Source organism: Cryptomeria japonica, chromosome 10 (genome assembly GCF_030272615.1).
Source record: "Cryptomeria japonica chromosome 10, Sugi_1.0, whole genome shotgun sequence".
NCBI classification, from domain to species: domain Eukaryota; kingdom Viridiplantae; phylum Streptophyta; class Pinopsida; order Cupressales; family Cupressaceae; genus Cryptomeria; species Cryptomeria japonica.
The window spans coordinates 697,638,424-697,659,481 of record NC_081414.1 but is presented as its reverse complement, the minus strand read 5'-3'; the positions used below and the strand labels follow the sequence as shown (position 1 = coordinate 697,659,481).

The following is a 21,058-nucleotide window of genomic DNA, read 5'->3' as shown; positions in this document are numbered from 1 at the left end:
TACCTCCTGGTATTAAGTCATGGGGTGACTTAGCAGAGGCATTCATTCAGCATTTCTCTTACAATATAGAAACAGATGTCTCAGTTACTACCTTGTGCAATACGAAACAAAAGGAAGGAGAATCTTTTGCAACCTTTTTACAAAGATGGAGAAATCTAGCTAGCAGATGTTCTTGCGAAATCCCACAGAAACAAATGGTGGAAATGTTCACTCAAAACGTTAACAAGGACATTGGATATGATCTCAGGAAAGCTTGTTTATCTACATTCAAGGATGTTATTGAAAAGGGACTAGCAACAGAAAAGGTCTTAATTGAACAAGGAGTCATCAAGATATTCAAAGAAAACAAAGATGACTTTAAAGGAAAAGACAAGCCAAGATTTTGGAACAAGAACAAGAACACAGTTAATGATGGTGTTGTTGATGCCAACACAGTGAGACCCAAATTCATCTTTTCTGGATTGAGTTCTACAAACAATCAAGTGAATACTCAAACAACTTCTAGACCACGAAGGAAGTACACTCCATTGGGAGAACCACTTGAGTTAGTTTTCAAAAAGCTGGTGGCAAACAAAGTGATCACCGTTCTAGATTTTCCTCCATATGAACCAAAGGTCAAACCAAATTGGTGGAATGATGATGAGTATTGTGAATTTCATAAGAGCAAGGGTCATAAAACAGGTAATTGCCATCGATTGAAGAACATCGTGCAAGACCTCATTGATAGGGGCGATATTGAGATTGAGGGACATTCATCTAATCAAGAACATGAGATTTTTAAGGAACCATTCCCAAAACATGACAAAGGAAAAGGCAAAGTCACAAATGATCAAGCCAATTATACTAGAGCACCTTATAATTATGATTCTACTATCAATCACATCTCAATGGACAATCATATCTCTACTATTACCATCAAGAACAAAAATCCTAAGAATCCTCCTCAGCGACCCAAGATTGTCCTAAAAGGTGTTGGATCTTCTTCCGAATCTACCTCCGAATGTCATGTTACAACCTGTTGAGGTAAGATTACGTTGCCAGGTGCCTCCACTAAGAATACCAATCCTTCATCAACTAAGCCTGAGTACGACCTTGTAGAACAATTAGGGAAGACACCCGCACTCATCTCCATCCTTGAGCTTCTACGCATATCCCCCACTCATAAAGCTATTCTTGACAAAATCTTGAGAGACACTGCCGTCCCTACTGATCTGAACGTAGACCAGTTTCAAGCCATGGTGGGATACCTTTCCATTCCACATTCCCTTACATTCACAGAAGCCGATGACGCCTCCGTAAGTCAGCCTCATAATGCACCTTTACATGTTGAAGCCTTCATACATAAACATCGAATAAAGCGAGTCCTGATAGATGGAGGAGCAGGTCTAAACATTTGTACCTTGAGCACCATTAAACAATTGGGATATTCTGACAAGGCTGTGAATTCTGCAAATCAAATCACCATCAAGGCCTATGATGATGAAGAGCGCTCGTCCAAGGGCACGGTCACCTTACCGCTAAGAATTGGGCCAGTCACAAAGGATGTGGTTTGTCAAGTCCTAGATCTAGATCTCACATACAACATATTGCTAGGACGTCCTTGGATTCATGAAATGAGGGCAGTCCCATCAACATATCATCAATGCATTAAGTTTCCTCATAATGGAGTTGAGGTAACAGTCAACGGTGATCCAAATCCGTTCATATATTGCAATAACCTGAGATCACATACTGAGACCATCATTCCCAGTAATCGTGAAGCTGTTCCTTCTTCGGCATACATTGACCCTGAGTCATTGAAACCTTCGACATCAAAACAAGGTGAACTAAAAGGCAAATTTCAAGACAAAGGCATGGGAGAATACACTCTAAATCAGACAATGTATTTACGACAAGTTGTGAGCTCTCCAAAAGAATATGGAAGGCCACATCCTAACAAACAAATCTCCATCATGGCATTCAAATGGGATCCTACTACCTTTCAAAGATGGGGCGAACTGGAAGAGGAAAATTTATACAAAATGCTTTACAAAGACATTGAAGAGGACACACATGATCATATCAATATACCTTGTGAGAACTATGGCAAAGGCTTCAAGATTCTACAAAGATTCGGGTATGATGGAAAAAGCCCTCTTGGGTTACGCAAAGAAGGCGTCATGGAACCCTTATAACCTAAATTGACTGTAAGAAGGGAACGCTCAAAGGGACTTGGTTTTCTGACTTCCAAAATACACACTAAAAGGACAGAAGAGGCATCGCAAAGCAAAGTTGCCAAAGTTCAACAAGAAGATTACTATTCCATAGATTCCGACGAATGGGAATGGGGTTCAGACAAATCCTCCAGTGACTATGAGCTCACTGAGACATTCAAAGAGCCAGATGAACCCACAGAAGAAGAGGAATTTTACAAAAAATTCAGAGTTGGTCAAGAAACAACTCATAGGGATTTCCCACAGTCTTCGTTTCAAGGTCTCAGGTCGAAATCACATAGGATGAGGACACCTGTCCCGGAAAGTGCTACTAGTGATGACAATTTGGATTTGCTTGCGATCGAAACTGATGAGGAGAGTGCCATCGATGACCTCGACGATTGCCTCGATATACCCGAATATAACCACATCTTCACTCTTAGCCCTGCCAACTCTGAAAACATTAAAGGCCTTCCCCTTGTTCACCACCAACTCATTGACTGGGATTATGAAGGACCAGCACAATTTGACACATTTCAAAATGACGAAGCTATTATTGACTATCTTGGCATACGCGATGATCTTCCCCCTGGGGACCACAAAGCAGGATACACCATAGAACTCAACAACATGGCATATTTTGGTGAGGGTGTCGGACCTTCCAGTCGCAAAAATGTGAAAATAAGAACAAAACAAGGATCTTATGGCGAAAACCACACTGTGGCGCTATCTGATCCCAAAAAAGTAAAAAGAAAGGACGTATCTGAGGGCGAAAACCTCTCCGAGGCACCCGAAGATGGAAGGCTAGACATTCTCCCAGCATCATATGAGGAAAAATCATCCATGTTGGTAGAGGAGACTATAAAGACAAACATTGGTACAGAAGAGGTTCCACACAACATATTCCTGGCTCAATCATTGACAGAGTCTGAGAGGGCAAAATTCATAAACTTCTTCAAGGAATGACAAATCAACTTTGCATGGTCATACGCTGATATGCCTGGATTAGATCCGGATTTGGTAATGCATCATTTGACAGTCAAACCGGGGGCAAAGCCAGTGAAACAGAAATTAAGGAAAATGCATCCACAAGTGGCATTACTAGTCAAAGCAGAGCTGGAGAAATTATTGGATGTCAGATTTATACGCCCAATTGATTATCCCGAATGGATCTCCAATTTAGTACCTGTCAGTAAACCAGATCGCAGCATCCGAATATGTATAGATTTCAGAGACATCAACAAAGCTTGTCCAAAAGATGACTTCCCATTACCAAACATCGACTTGATCGTTGATCTCACAGCAGGTCATGAAATGTTATCTTTAATGGACGGATTCTCCGGTTATAATCAAATCAGGATTGCACCTGAAGATCAACATAAAACATCATTCACTTGTCCATGGGGAACTTTTTGTTGGAATTTCATGCCCTTTGGGCTGAAAAATGCAGGTGCTACATATCAAAGAGCGATGACCACTATCTTTCATGATCTCATGCACATAACAGTGGAAGATTATGTTGACGATCTCTTGGGAAAATCAATAGACAGAGATACACATTTGGACACACTTTCAGTCGTCTTTGATCGATTGGAAAAATACAAGGTAAGGTTAAACCCTAAGAAATGTGTCTTTGGAGTAACCTCCGGGAAGCTCCTAGGATTCATTGTGTCTAAAAGAGGAATCGAGGCCGATCCAGCAAAAGTCAAGGCTATCTTGGACATGCCGCCACCGAGGAATATCAGTCAACTCCGATCCTTACAAGGGAGACTCCAGTCCATACGAAGATTCATAGCACAACTTGCAGATAAGTGTAATCCTTTCCAGCACTTGCTACATAAAAACATCAAGTTCAAATGGGACGAAAACTGTCAACAAGCCTTTCAGATGCTCAAAGACTATCTTTTGAATCCGCCAGTTTTGATGCCACCAATTCCAGATCAACCTTTGTTATTATACATATCAGCTACTCCAACAGCACTGGGGGCACTCCTAGCACAACAAATAGTTGATGGCAAGGAAAAAGCAGTATACTATATCAGTCGCACATTGGTGGGATATGAGTTAATCTACACACCAATCGAGCGTGCATGTCTCGCTGTGGTCTTTGCTTCACAAAAATTACGACATTATATGCTCACTCACAAAACTAAGTTGATTGCAAGAATTGATCCACTAAAATATCTTCTCAACAAAGCTACACTTACTGGGTGGCTGGCCAAGTGGGTAATGATCCTGAGTGAATTTGACATCGAGTATGTGGACAGAAAAGCAATAAAAGGACAAGCAATTGCAGATCAATTAGCAGATGCTCCCATAATAGATGATGTTCCTCTACAGTCAGAATTTCCAGATGAGTCCATTCTAACGATATCACATGCAAAGCCATGGCAATTATACTTTGATGGCTCGTACACACAGCATGGGGTAGGAATGGGTATTCTCTTTATAACTCCCCAAGGCGATTCTATACCAAATTCATACCGCTTATCATTTCCTTGCACTAACAATATAGCGGAATATGAGGCATTAACAACTGGATTAAGAATTGCAGTTCAATGGAAGATCCAAGAACTTAGTGTTTTTGGGGATTCTCAACTGGTCATCCGTCAAGCAACCGATGATTACCAAACAAAGGATGAAAAACTAATGCCTTATAAACAACTGGTAGATGATTTGAAACAGCACTTCATAAAGATAGATTTTGAGCAGATACCAAGAGAACAGAATCGCGCTGCAGATGCCATGGCTACAATTGCTTCACTAATTGATCTACCGCAGAATGAGACCTGCTATGAGTTCCTGGTAGACAATCTGCTGGTTCCCTCATACGAGATCACTCCTACTGAAATGATATGCGTTGTTGGTCCTGAATCCCAGTTATATGGTTCCATATTCACATACCTTCGCAATAATATCTTACCTCCCGATCTATCGAAAACCAACGCCGCACTTTCATTCGCCAATCTTCTCGATACGTCATTCTAGCTGATATCCTATACCGACGAGGTTTAGATGGCACTCTTCTTAGATGTTTAGAGAGCGACGAAGCTCAGATTGCGTTATGGGAAGTGCATGAAGGGATATGTGGTCTGCATACTAGTGGTCCTACCTTGGCCAAGAAACTCATCAGGACTGGATACTACTAGCCTACTATGGAAAGAGATTCATATCAGTTTGTCAAGAAATGTAAGCAGTGTCAAATTCATGGAGACCTCATACATGCACCAGCACAAGAGCTACAACCACTTGCGTCTCCTTGGCCCTTTTGTCAGTGGGGACTCGATCTCATAGGAAAGATTCACCCTCCTTCTTCCAATGGTCATAAATTCATTATCACAGCTACAGAGTATTTCACAAAATGGATTGAAGCCGTGCCTCTCACACAAGTCACTGGGAAACAAATTGCTACCTTCATCCTGAACTACATCATTTGCTGATATGGTATTCCTGAGTCCATTATTACTGACAACGGGCGTCCCTTTAAAAATCAGGATGTTCATAAACTCTGTGAGCGCTTCCATATCTCCCATCATTTCTCCAGACCATATTACCCCCAAGGTAATGGCCAAGCTGAGGTGTCTAATAAAACAATCCTTAAAATCCTCAAAAAGACAGTCGACGACGCTGGCCGTAACTGGCACATCCAACTCAATCCTGCACTTTGGGCCTACTGCACAAGTGTCCGCACACCTACAGGAGCTACACCCTACTCACTTGTCTATGGCGCTGAAGCTATCTTGCCTATTGAGGTCGAGTTACCTTCTTTACGGGTCTCTTTGCGAAACATCATCAACGATGAAGACTACAAGGTCTCCCGCTTACAAGAACTAGAACTGTTGGATGAACGGAGACAAACTGCTTTTAATCATCTTAAGGCTTACCAACAGCGAATGAGCCGCAGCTACAATCACAAAGTCAAGCCTCGCACATTTGAGGTAGGTGACTTAGTCCTCAGAGAAAACCCCAAGAATCAGCAAGACAGAGATAAGAAGGGCAAGTTCGAACCAAACTGACTTGGTCCTTATATCGTTACAGCAGCCTATGGATCTGGGGCATATCAGCTCTCAACTACAGAAGGTGAACCTTTGGAGGATCCTATCAACAACATGCATCTTCGCAGGTTCTACACATAGCTCTCTGGAATATCCTAATTCAAAAATACCAAAAAAAATAAAAAAATTCAAAAAATACAAAAAAATTATAAAACAAAAAAATCATTACTTGGTGAAAACCTGACAAACAGGTGCCTTGTGACACAAAACACATTGAAAAATCGAAAAAAGTAAAGAGAAATAATTTCGTCCAACGGTGAAAACCACTTCGGTGGTGCCCTGGGCAAGTACCATGGTGAAAATTGGGTCACCAGCGCCATGCGTAGAGACTTTGCTCCTCCCTCCTTCAGGATTCACTTTCATCCTTTCACTTTGCACACACTCACAACCTATTCATCCATAATAAAATTACCCAGTCCCATCATGGCTTGTTATTGATCTACCCAAGATTGGTTAGCCATTCATAATAAAACCTCCCTTTCCATCCATAATAAATCAGATCCTATCTGTGGCTAAGGCAAAATCCTACGTCTAGTAATGGGTGTGGAACTAAGAACATCACATGTTTCGAGGAGTACAGTTTCTTCCAACTTTCTTCAGTCTATTCGCGCACAATCCGCAATAAAGCAACATTTGCATCGAAGATCCGCAATAAAATTTCATCTTCTCCGCAATAAAGTATCAGTTTCATGGATTCAGTCAGTTTCAGATGAGACACAGCAGCAACAATGGGCCTCAACAAAATCAAATCTTTCAACAGACTCAGATAACATATGGTTCAGTGTTAATCTATCCTTTTTGTGAAAGTGAACATTGTGACCACAATCAAACAAGACTTATACAAGTGACAAGAGACACTAAACTTGAGGACTACAGTGGATGTTGGTGTCGAGTCTTGGTTTTCTTTTGATTTCATCTTTTTGGTGACATGTCTTTTAGCTTTTCCGGGATGTCTTTGACTAGAGATTCTATCTCCAGGATGTCTTTGACTAGAAAGGCGAGGATGGGGTATCGTCACCTATTTTGTTTGCTGTCTGTGGATTGTCTTTTAGTAATGCTATGACTTGTCCAAGGATATGAGGACATTGTGAGTCTAGTATGAATTGGGGCATTCCTTGTTTGTGACTGTCTTATCTCCATACAAACAGGTACAATGACTTTCTGGGTCAAACATATGCCTCGATTGTCATAACCTATTTTGCCATAATAAAGCTCAATGATGATAACGCACAAGAAGCTCTTTCACGTTCATATCTTCTGTCTTCCATCCCCCTTTCTTGATTGACTTCCATTGTCCTTCTCGAGTCCGCGTAGCCCGCTATCACATGACTGAGTATAATGACACACCAAAAACACTTGCATTTCATATAGTTACACCTGCATCACCACATATAAGCATTTCATACATACATATACATATCACAACTGCATCACATCCTGCATACAACACATATTAGCACATCTTACATTTCCATCATGTAAATAATCATTTGCATTATCATATTCAGTTGCATTATATACATTCACATTTGCATCATGCATCCCATATAAAACATAAAAGAACAAAAATATTGCATTGCATCATATAAGCATCCATATCATAAAACAAACATCACATAAGAACATCTCATCACATAAGGTACACATGCATATAGCTGCCGCAAAAATGGTGAATCATCTCTCATATATAATCAAATGTGTCATGATACAATGATGTCAAAAGAATCATATGGCTACAAAATCACCCGCAGGTGTCTACAATACAAAAATGGTACATATACTGATACAAAGGGGAGCCCTCTATGGCTATGATGAACTCCCTCCCTCGGAGCCGCCTGGCCTCGACGGACGCTGAGCTATAGAAGGACCCGCTCCAGGATCACCCTGCCTGTCTGGTGGTGGTGGAGGACCCATGACCCCACCACTAGATGCCTGCCTCCTCCGACTCCCTCCCGTAGCCGTCGCTGTCCGCGATGGTTTATGGAAGCTCCTCGCGCACTGATCCGCTGGCACTGCACCATAGTAGAGGTCCCTCTAGTAACCAGTCTCCTCTCCGGCTCGCAAGACATATGCGTAGCCTGCGCCTGCATCCTCTGTCGCCTGCCTCCCTGCCCTCAGAGCTGTCTCAGCCTCAGTATATCGCTGGATAGCCTGGTCCCTCTCCCGCTCAGTGTCCCTAAGCCTGATCCTGAGGCGATCCCTCTCCCTCTCCAACTCCTGGATCTCGTCTGCCTGGCCCTAGCAGATCTCCCTTAGCTCTAGCAGCTCATCCCCCTTGGGATCCCCACCCTCAGCCTCTGCCTGTGGCTCTCCCTCTGCGGGAGCCTGTACCTGTGCCTCCCCCTGTACCTGTCTCGGTGCCTGAACCGGTACCTATCTCTGTACATGCCTGGGAGCCTGCACCTGTCCCTGTCCCTGCACCTATCCCTGTCTAGGTCCCTGTGCTCTAGGACCCTGTGCTGCTGGTACCTGCAGGGGCAATCCACCACGACCCCTCACCAACACCTGGGCTGGTCCCTCCTGTCCTCCCTCCCTCCGAGGTGCTACCCTCCTCTCCCCCACTACTCCTCTCCGCCTCCGTCAGCCCCTACCTCCATCTCCTCCACCATCATCATCATCATCCCCTCCAACCTCTCCCTCCAGCAGCTCTCCCGGATCTATCAACCGTGGAAACGGATGCTCTGCCCAATATGTGGAGTACTCTGCATCCATGCCTGCATCCTCAACCTCTGGCCACATATCCCAGGGTAGTGGCATCATCTCTGTCAGCTGTGTGACGGCCTGATCATACGATAACAATGGCCCAAACTGTGCCTAATCCCTGACCGTATGGGCATACATACCCGAGCCTCGTGGCATCCTCTGGATCCTGCCAAACTGCCTACCAACCCTGTCTACCAGCTGTCTCTCCAAAATGTAGGGCGTCCGCCCAATCAGATATCTGCTCCTGAATGTATATGGCAGCTCCACTGCGTCATCCTCCCACTCCTCGCACCCCAGGTACGGCCTCTAGATGACCACATCGATGTCGTCTATCACACGCCTCCAGTGCTCTAACCTGCCAATCCGAGGCTGTGAGGTGATCATATCATATAGGTGTACAAAGCTCCATCCATGCCCTCTGCCCCTGAAGTGTATAGGTTGTGTGATCGGCAGATGCTCATATGCCCACACCTGTAGCAGTGTCACTCCGCAACCCAAGCCAACTGATCCATGGTAAACGAACTGGTGTAGCTCATAATACAGATGTGCCAGGACGCATGGACCCCATGCATATCTGGTGTGCTCGGTCACCAATGTCTCCAGTGCTCCTTCCCAGCCCACTGCCAACCCCCGTGTCGCTCTGTCTGGACACAAGAACCCACTGATGGCTCCTTCAATCACAGCTGGCAAAGCTAGTCCTGTCGCAGTCATGGTATCCCATGCCACGTGCCCTGCTCTCATCTCTAGCCCGGGATCCTGGAATACCTGTCTCAATGCCTCTCTGTCTCCATCTCGATCGTATGGGATCAGCTCTCCATCGATCGGTATGTGCAAAATCCTGTATACATCCTCGAGGGTCACTGTCATCTCCCCCATCGACAAGTGAAAAGTGCAAGTCTCAGAGTGCCATCTCTCCGCCAGTGCAGTCAGCAAACCCATGTTTGCCCGAAACTCAGGCACATATAGTACATGTTTGAGGCCCATCTCCTCAATCGTAGCTCTGTCCTCAAACGACAACTCTGGTCGCAGTCTCTATGTAGACGGGAATCTCTCCCGTGACTCTAACATCAGCAGATACTCCTGCAGTCAAACAAATCAATCATGTCAGTTATCGTGGCATTCACTGTTTATCACAAAATGCTACTTGCTATCTAAATGCATATGGTTATCTATCCTAGTGACACTCACTGTTCATCACAAAGTGTTGCTATCTATCCTAGTAGTGCTCCCTATTCATCACAAAGTACTACATGTGTGACATTCCCTGTTCATCACAAAGTGTTACTCACATTTAGCACTCCCTGTTCATCACAAAGTGCTGCTCATCCTTTTGGTACTCCCTGTTCATCACAAAGTACTCTATCTTGGTACTCCCTGTTCATCACAAAGTGCCTTGATCTATCCTAGTCTTCCTAGCAGACCTGTTTGAGTGTATCCTCTCAACAAGTTATCCAATCGACAGCGTATGTTCCTCACAGAATTGTCGATTTGACCTAGAAGACTGAAACCATACATTTTAAGACATAAACGCGCTTTAAACTCATAAACGCGCTTCTTGACTGCACAAACGCGCTTCTGCAACACAGATGCACTTTCTGGACATAAACATGCTTACATCATGCACAAACGCGACTTCGGAACCTAAACGCCCCTACAGGACACAAACGCGTCTGAAATGCACAGACGCGCCCGCATCAAGCACAAACGCGGTCCCAGACGTAAACGCGCCTGGAACCGACACAGATGCGCCTGTTGGACACAGACGCGCCTGGCACCGACACAGACGCGGTTCTACGTTTTTGCATTTTTTTAAAGTCCTATTCCTAGCGCATTTATTGCTACCTACTAAGCATTAATGACAAAAATTGAAATGCGTGAAAGTACGAGGAGGTTTGGTGGTACTTACCGGCTCTCCTGCCTCTGCTGGCCTCTGGAATCGGCGCACGCGGTCGAATCTGTGTACGAAGGCCATCGCTGCTGACTGCTGCTGCTCTTTTCTCGCTCTGCACTGTGAACTCGTAAGGGTGTGGATGACAATGAGGATGTCTTTTGCCCGTGGTCTATCTTATAGCCTACCCTAGCCCTCGCCTTCATTTCCCAAGTCAGTATTCTTCATCCCGTGACTTTGTCACTTTATTCGGTCAATCCATTCTAGCCTTTCTTTCTTATCGAGAGATTGTCTGCAATCTTTTCAGACATTTTCATCCAATCTCTCGAGGGGGCATATTATTCCCATACTGGGGCAACTTTGTATCAGTTCATCTTATCTTCTTTGAAACAACGCGACAAGCCGCATTGTCTCAAAGAGGGGCAAAATGTAGACACCTAAAATTGTCATAACTAAATAAATAAATATTATTTATTTAATTATCTAAGCCTAATTCTTCTATTAATTAAATAAATTTTTATTTATTTAATTAATTCATTTATCCTCTTTTAGCCTTATTTCTCATTTAAATAAATACATTTATTTATTTAAATTACCCTTTCCTAAATTAAATAAATATTTTATTTATTTAATTATCCTACTTCTTCTATTAATTAAATAAATCTTTATTTATTTAATTAATTCATTAACCTTTTCTACCCATGACACATGTCATTCATCTCTTAATTCCTACACTACCTACCTCTTTCATTATTTTGCTATTTCTTCTACCTACCCTCTAATCCTAGCCGACCTCTCTTTTTACACCTCTCAATCTTAACCCTCCATTTCATATTGTGTCTTCTATTTAAGGAGATACTTTTTTCATTATCAAACCCTAATCACTCATGCTAATGATCACTTGGCTACACTACGATCCTACTTGCAACCACATTCCGTTCTTTGTTGAGCTCTTGTGCATACAAAAATCTGAGAGCAAATATATATCAAGCAAGATCAATGGAGATAGGAAGAATGGAGATCAAAACCCTATTGGACATGTGATTGGTATAATCTTTGTGATTTTGAATTATTTGCATTGTCTTAGGTAATCTTCATATGTTATGGTGGATCTTTGTTCATTGTTAGGCTAGGGTTTAGTGGTTGGATTCATTTAGCCTTTCAATATTGTTATTATTGTTATCCATTTTCACCATACACAAGGATTTATTTCTCTTAATGGGAAGAGCAGTGCAAATGATGTCTATTGGGTTGAAGGACTAAAGCACAATCTTTTGAGTGTGGCACAACTTAATGACAAAGGATACCCACTGGAGTTTAAAAATGGTATGTGCAAAATCTTTGACAACAAAGGTGAATTGATTGCAACCGGGAAACAAACTAAAGGTAACCTATTTCATCTTAATTCTAAAGTTAGCAACTGTATTATTGTAAAAATAAATGATAGTCAGCTTTGGCATAGGAGATTTTGTCATATAAACTTTGATAACATTGTTAACGTGAGCAAGTCCAAGATAGTGAGAGGTTTGTCTCAGTTATACAAACTGGTTAATGCTCTTTGCAAAGAATGTCAGTTAGGAAAGATGACTTCTTCAACTTTCAAAAGCAAATCCTTCTCAGTAGAGCACTTGTTAGATTTGGTTCATATGGATCTTTGTGGACCAATAAGAATAAAAAGCATTCAAGGTGACAAATATTTTATGATTCTCACTGATGATTGCTCAAGGATGATGTGGGTCAGATTATTGAAGGATAAGACGGAAGCTTTTGGTAAGTTCAAGGCATTTAGGGCCTTAGCTGAGAAAGAGAGCGGTAAGAAGATAAAATGTCTGAGGATAGATAAAGGCAATGAATTTACTTCTGAGGAATTCACTAGGTACTGTGAATAGAATGGTATCAAATGATAACTTTCGGCACCAAGGACAACACAACATAATGGTATCACAGAAAGGAACAACCGTTTAGTCATTGAAGCTGTTAGGACAATGTTGATACAAGGAGGTGTTGCGAAAACCTTTTGGAGAGAAGTTGTTAGCACAGTTGTCTACACAATGAATAGGGTTCTGGTAAAGAGAGGTAAGGAAAAGAATCCTTATGAATATTAGAATGGAAGATCACCTGATGTTAGCTATTTCAAGATATTTGGAAGCAAATGTTTTACTAAGAGAGGTGATTACATTAGCAAATTTGAGGCTAAGAGTGATGAAGGCATATTTCTTGGCTATTCCACCAAGAGTAAGGCCTACAAATGTTTTAACAACCGGACACAGAGAATTGTTTAGAGTGTTAATGTTTGAGTGGATGAATTTCTTGAAGTCTCAGAAGGAACCAGTTCAGAGAAGAAGGATGAAGATCCTTGCATTTTGTTTTTGGAACTAGAAACTGTGAAATCTGAAAACGTTAAAGCAAATTCTAATGTACCAGTTCAACCGGAATAGATAAATTTAGAAGAAGATAATGACAACAAAGAAGTTGAACTTGAAGATAATGATCATGTTATTCCTAGATATGATAGACTGAATCACAATCATGAGCAGATTATTGGAGATAAGGATGCTTGAGTACTAACCAGAAGAAGAATCAAAGAGAATTCTTGCATGATCTCCACCATTGAACCAAGTACTGCTAAGGAGGCATTTGGTGATGATCATTGGGTAAAGCTATGGAGGAGGAATTGGATCAAATTGAGAAGAACAACACTTGGCCCCTAGTACCCCGACCAGTAAATAAGATTGTTATAGGTACTAAATGGGTATACAGGAACAAGCTAAATGAAGATGGTGTTGTAGTTCACAACAAGGAAAGATTAGTTTGCAAGGGTTATGCACAAGAAGAAGGAGAAGATTATGGAGAAAGTTTTGCACTAGTAGAAAGACTAGAAGGTGTCAGAATTTTACTTGCATTTGCAGCCCATAAAAAGTTCAAGGTATATCAAACGGATGTTAACTCTGCATTTTTGAATGGGATATTAGAAGAGGTATACATAGAGCAGCCAGATGGTTATGCTTTGACTAATGAGAAAGACATGGTATGGAGATTGCATAAGGATTTATATGGATTAAAGTAGGAACCCAGAGCATGGTATGAAAGGCTTCATACACATCTAATGAAGATAGGCTTTTTGAGAACCAGTGATGATAGTAACATTTATCTCAAGTCTGAAGGAGATGAAAAACTGGTCAGTGAATTATTTGTTGATGATATTATATTTGGAGGTAATGATGTCATGAGAAATACTTTTGCAGATGAAATGAAAAATGATTTTGAAATGTCTTTAGTAGGGGAAATAAAAAATTTCATAGGCTTGTAGATACAACAAATGAAGAATGGTATTTTCATTACACAATCTAAGTATGTGAAAGAGGTTTTGAAGACTTTTGGCATGAGTGATTGTAAACTAGTTGGGACACCAATGGTTACAGGTTGTAAGTTGTCCAAGAAAGATGAATCTAAGTTTGTTGATGAGAAGGAAGATAGGTCAATGATTGGCAAATTCCACTATGTTGTTCACAGCAGACTGGACATAGCCCATGTGGTTGGCATAGTTGCTAGATTCCAGAAGAATCCTAAGGAGACACACCTGATAGCAACCAAGAGAATCTTTAGATACCTGAAAGGTACTGTTGACTATGGATTATGGTATCCATATGGCAGAAACTTTGATTTGAAGGCATACACATATGCTGATTGGGCAGGAAATGTTGATGACCAGAAAAGCACAACTGGTGGAGCATTTTTTCTTGGAGGAAGGCTTGTTTCATGAAGTAGTAAAAAATAGAGTTGTACTTCATAATCTATTGTTGAAGCTGAGTATGTTGCAGCTTATATGAATTGCGCATAGGCTATTTGGATGAGGCATATTTTGGAAGGTTTTAAGATGAAGATTTCAAAACCTATAAAGATTTAATGTGATAACACAAGTGCCATAAATATTTCCAAGAATTATTTTTTGCACGTATGAACCAAGCACATTGAATTTAAGATTAATTTCTTGAAGGAAAAAGTTTAGAGCAAAGATGTTATCTTAGAGCATGTTTCTACCAAGGAGCAACTTACAGATATTTTTACCAAAGCTCTGCCTAAGACTACTTTTGAGTATCTTAGAAGTCAGTTAGGGGTTGTCCCTCTTCATGAAGTCAGTTGAACATGATGTTGACTGCATCAGTCCCTGAATCACTTGCAAAATTTTTACAAGGGTTGATGTAGAAGTGGATGTATTCCACAGGGGGAGCATCAAGTTGCAGTATGTTGTTGATGCACAGTGTAAATTTGGCATTACATGTTATACTTTCAATTTGGCATTGTTGTCAAAGGGGAAGAAGAATTATGTGATTATGGAAAGGAAAACCAGTGACAGACTGAAGACAAAGAGAGCATGTGAATACTTGGTAATGTAAACCAAGATTCCTATTCACAATCACAACAACAAAGCAATGCTGTTGATATTTTGTATTGCCATCAATGCCAAAGGGGGAGATTGTTGGCATTTGCATGAAGATTGCATTAATGATATGTTATGTTGTCATTGATGTCAATTGAACCGGTAATGATATTGTTGTTATTGTTGATATTGTCTTGTATCCGGTAGGAAGAGCTTTGTGAAGGTTATTGTAAACCAGTATATAAGTTTGTGAGTTGAATCGGTAATCGGAGTAAAAGGTTAAACCCTTTCTATGTTATGTAACTGGTAAACCCTACCAGTTGTATTTCTTAAACCCTAACCAATTAAGGTTGTTGAATTGGTTATGTTGGTTTATGATCTGATGTTGAGCGGTAATAGAAGAATTGAAATCCCCTAACCGGGTAAGCTCTAACAAGCTTGGTTACTTATTAAATCCTCTAACAAGGTGGTCACCTACAACACTTTCTCCTACATATTCTTGTTGTCATACATGTTTTGATTCCCCGATGCACCTCATAAGACAACCAAACTTAAGATTATTCAGTACTAGCCATAATTTCCAGTGGTAGGCATCTCATGCTCACATATCTCAAATCTGCAGGAAACTTGGGCAGCCAATTCCAAGAGCTTTTGTTCAAATCATACACAAGTATCTCCATGCTCTCATTAGCTCTGAAACAGATCTTTTCTCCCATTACCACACACTCAAACCAATTTGAATTAGAGCTCCTCCTAAATTCCTCACACACAGAGCTGGGCATTTTCCCAATCTCTTCCCACTTGTAGTCCTCCATTGACATCTTGGGAGAAACTAACTCCCACATAATTATGCCTTTCAAACAGTGATTATCTTCGGTTGCCCCAACCACAAAAACACCAGTCGTACAACAAACTAGCCGAATCGACAAATTTTCGGCGTCTGCTGTGGGCATGGCCATAATTGTGGTGATCTCCTGTTCAATATTGTAGGCCATTATGCCGCCAGTGGCAGTCACACAGAACAAAGAGCCCTTACAGAAGAACATGTTTTCGTTTCTTATAATCACATCAGGAATGCTGCCTGCAACTTTCCATGTCTTGGTCGTAGAATTGTATACTTCTACTATAACCTTATCACTGCTGCTCCTGACCACCACCATGACTGTATATTCTTCCATCTTATTACCCGCTGGTAAAATTGCCTTGGCCATAATTCTACTCGCAGAAACCATCTGTGGCAGCGTGGTGTACGTTTGGGTAAGAGGATTGCAAACACATAGCATTGAAGAATTAAAGCCAAAGAAAACATTGGCGTTAATGTCTACCAAGAGAAACCCGGAAGCAGATCCTCTGAAATTGATGGGGCAATCATGAGGTATGAAAGATAAAGATATGGTTCGCCAAGTGTGGGTGATGAAGGAATAGATTAGGGAGGGCAGTTGGGTTTTGGCAGGGCAAAGAATGAGAAATGGTTGGCTATTTCTTGCTATGGAATTGAAGTGAGGTGATGAGAAGAGATTATTCCAGGTCTTGCAAACAGCCCTGAAATGGAAGAAGCAGTCCACTGGAAGGCATTCCAGTATTCTCTCCTTCAAATGTTCAGGCAAATCTGACCACATTGTTTGCTAACGAATTCTGAGAGCACCCATTTTCACAACTAGAGTCGATTATCCCGAATAGAGATGGCTAACTATTTATAAAAATGCCAAGCTTAACGTTAACTTTGAATAAGTCAGCAATGGAGGCGAACAACCAATTAAACACAAGTCTTGAGACTAAGTCAAGTCCCACGCGGTACTGAATATTTTGTAAGTGGATAAATTTATTAAATCCAAGGCAAACAAAAAAACATTATTTTAAAACAATATAAGCACTTTCTAGTAAGGGTCGATATAACTAAACATTCTTCAACAGTTATTTTTTATATAGTATTGAATTAAGCGTTTAATGGTCCACAGCGAATGAAAGGCCAATCTTCCACATCTTCCATCTCTATCTTTACTGGTCAGCCGTGGACTGAGGCGACTAGCATTTTATTTTCTTAAAAACAAAGAAAGTCGTGCACACCTCACATATTCTTGGTTTCATACTATACGTGTACTCAGCATCTTACAGAAGAAAATCAAAAAATATATAGTTTATTGCATTGATCTAAGCATCGGCAGTGAGGGATTTATGTATATATATTTTATTAACGAAGCTAACGATTGACATTCAAGAATTCAACTTCACCATCAGAGTATTAACTAAGTTTGCTAATCAAGATAATGATTGACATTCAAGAATTTACGTTTCACCATCACAGTATTAAATTGTTTATTAACTAGCAATTGTACTTTAGTATGCAATGGGTATGTCGAAAAGAAGTGGAAGATCAATTTAAAAAAATATTATCTTTAGTAACACAAACAATGCTTAGAAAATTGTTTTGAGACCATTGATTCTAGCGTGAGACAATTTCCCAATAGAGAGTTCCTCCTCAAAGAATAGTAACAAAAATGAAAATATATATTGGATGTGCAATAGTTATGGCGATAGCAAGATATGCTTTGGGTAATATATTAGAGGGTAGACAAAAGTTGGAAGAAACAAACATTGCCTTTGTTAGGAGTAATTATTTAGGATATATTTGAGTTGATCTTGAGATATGGGGAAAAACTAAATATGAATGGATGCAACTTATAATTTAAATTGTCAAGCTATGCAAGATTTTTTTGTAATACAAATTGTTTTGGTTAATCATTGTCTTTCTCCACTTCCTTATTCAAACTTTGTTGTGAAGGATTTGATTTAATTTAGGATGTTTATGAAGTGGAATACTTTGGGTAGATAATCTGACAGAAAGTCTAATGTTCCTTTCCCACTTAAATCGAGACATTCATTAACCTCTCCATTTGTGATTGATTAACGATCTAGGAGGAAATAAACTACCAATATAGTGGTACACACGAGAAACAAATCTGCATAAAGTATACACACATTAGAAATCATAGATGAATCGTTGAGAGAGTTTTATAGTGTAGAGGTTTCAATTATGATAGAAGATATTCAAAGAAACATTATAGTATATAATGTTACTATTTTCTATTCCCTATCCATATTTAACAAAGTTTTGATTTCAAGATTAGAGGAGTAGGATGGGCAACTGCACCATTAGAAAAAGTAGGCTATTCAAATCTGTAAAGTGTAAACTAACTTTCGTGCATCTTGTTTGAGAGGAAACACAGGTTATGGTCACAACTATCAATACAATATTGTCAAAATATTAGGCATTAAACAAACAAGTGCTATAACAACTATTGGAACGCTCTCAACTACTTAGTCCTTTTCCCTATGAAGCCATTGACAAAAACACTTATGAGAACCCGACATTTGTAGTGTCAACAAGACAAGAAAAGTCTTTTTAATCAAACTTACCTTCATTACTTGTACTGCATGCATCTCAAATTCAAGTTCTTGCAAGATGATAGTCAATCTTGAGAACCAAAAGGTATCTATAGATATATTAGATCAATCAAATATATTGAAACATTGAATAAGAATTTGGATATGAGAATAGCAGTGAAGATATGGTGAGATTTGGTAGGCATGTCTAGTGCTGAATAAAGAGTTTGTGAGGAAAAAAAATATAATGGGTTTGATTTTTATGATATGGAATAAAAAGAAATTGTACCAATACTAATGATTTCCAATTTTGTAATATGTTTGGATGCATTAATGGGCCATGGTAGAAAATGATGGACAAACTGAAGCAAAACAAAATGTTATCTACTTCAACAATGTGCAGATCGCTAACCAAATAACCAAGTCTTACATCCTAATTAGGTTAATCTTGTAAAATGTTTCATTAAATAAATCCATATTTCAATAACAAAACATACAATTGTGTGTCAAAGTTTTTAATGCTTCCTCACCTCCATGTGGTCAGAACTACAACAACGAAGTGTGTTATGGCGTTCATGTTCCTAACCAAAATCCCCTTCCATTACACTGTTATGGATATTCATACCGTGGTAAAAAGCTCCGATTTTGGCACAGGCAGGGAGGATGCTGGCAAAGATTTTGGAGTTTTATTTTATACCTACCAATTACACTTGCTTAGAAGGCAGGGAGGATGCTGGCAAAGTTTGTGGAATTCTGATTTACACCTGCCAATTGCATTTGATTAAATTTTTCTAAAGCTTTATCAACACATCCATTTTGTGTGTATCCTGCAATGATTGTAGTCCATGAGATGGCATCTCTTTGAGTCATTTCGTCAAACAGTTGTTGTGCCTTTCAATTCTTCCACATCTTATATACATGTTTATCAGACAATTTCCGACTATATCATCTGACAAAAACCCTCCTTCCATTATGCTTTGATAAATCTCCATACCCTGTTCTAAAGCTCCCATTTGGGTATAGGCTGGGATCACGCTAGTAAATGTGGCTTATTCGGTTGGAAACCTGTTTGTTGCATATACGAATCAGTATCATGACGAGACAGGTGAAGTAGCATCGTAGCATGGAAGGGAGAAACTCATCTAATTGTCTTGCATGCTCTCTCAGACTATATCTACCATCGATTACAAAAGTTAGCTTGTTCATTTCATATAAGAGACGCTTTCCGCGTACTGAAGATAGTGATTGTTCATGAACCCGTCTTATATTATTTTCATTTATCTTTTATTAATTTAAAATTAATAATTAACATTAATCAATAAGGAGTGCTAATTATATGGTTTGCTTTTTATGGACATAAATATTCTAGATTAATAAATAATTAAAGAAACATAATAAATAATCAATTTATATATATGACTTGAGATTGAAAATAATAAATATTTAATTAATTCTAGAAATTAAATGATTTTAAATGTGAAACTTGGTTCAAAAGTAAATGACCAAAATATACTCGGAAAAGATGGTGAAAATTTATTTGCCAACATACAATAGTTTTAAGACTTGATAAAATAAGTATTTCAAAATATGCAAATAAACTATGCATTACTATATTTAAATCTTGTATGACCCTATTAAGATTTAAATATTAAACCTTAATATATTTTATATTTTATCATATCATCATTACGCTTATTAGATGTTGCAATACATAAGAAGATGTACATGTTGACCTTATTTGAGTATCATGTACTAATAAATATCCTATTACCTAATCTCTAAACCAAATAGTTTTGAAGCATTTCATTATAAGTAGGTTTATTAAATTAGTTGTAGTCAACATGTTTGTTCTACTTATTATAAAAAAAGTTTCAGAGGTAGTGTATACAATAGTAATATTTTGCATTTAATTTCATTTGATTAGTTTAAATAGATTTAAAACTATATATAGAGAAAACAGTCACATTGAATGTAGTTAAGCTACGAAAAGATTTTCTTATACTTTTCAAAATAAAAATTATAATTAATTAAAAATATAATTCACAATATTTAATATTTAATATTAAAATTAAAAAAAAAAGAAAAATAATAAATAATTTGACATTAACTATTATAATTATTTTTAATATTTTATAATTAAATTTAAAAATAAGAAAAATAATAAATAATTTGACATTAACTATTATCTGCTATATCTATATCTCATTATCTCTATGATTTTATCTCTCCCTCTCTCACAGTATCCTTTTTCCCCTCCTTCCATAGCTCCCTCTCTCCCTATCACTCCCTCTTTCTATATCTCTAGCCCTCTCTCCTCTCTTTATATTTTTCCCTCCTCCTCCCTTCCATTCTATCTATTTATATATTTTTCTGTCTCATTCACTTACACTCCTTATTTCTCCCTCTCTCTCTATCTCTATTATCTCCCCCCCTCTCACTCTCTAGTTTATCCCTA

At 39.3% G+C, this 21,058-nt stretch overlaps 1 protein-coding gene across 1 annotated transcript; it reads right to left on the bottom strand.

Moving 5' to 3' along the window:
* Nucleotides 1-15,776: 15,776 nt before the first annotated feature.
* Nucleotides 15,777-16,838, bottom strand: LOC131058277 (F-box/kelch-repeat protein At5g15710-like). Its single transcript, XM_057992154.2, has one exon. It carries the CDS (start codon nt 16,836-16,838, stop codon nt 15,777-15,779), a length of 1,062 nt encoding a protein of 353 aa, XP_057848137.2.
* Between the last annotated feature and the right edge of the window lie 4,220 nt (nt 16,839-21,058).

Coding starts and splice junctions, on each gene's coding strand:
- LOC131058277 (XM_057992154.2), bottom strand. CDS start 16,838: ATGTGGTCAGATTTGCCTGAACATTTGAAGGAGAGAATACTGGAATGC.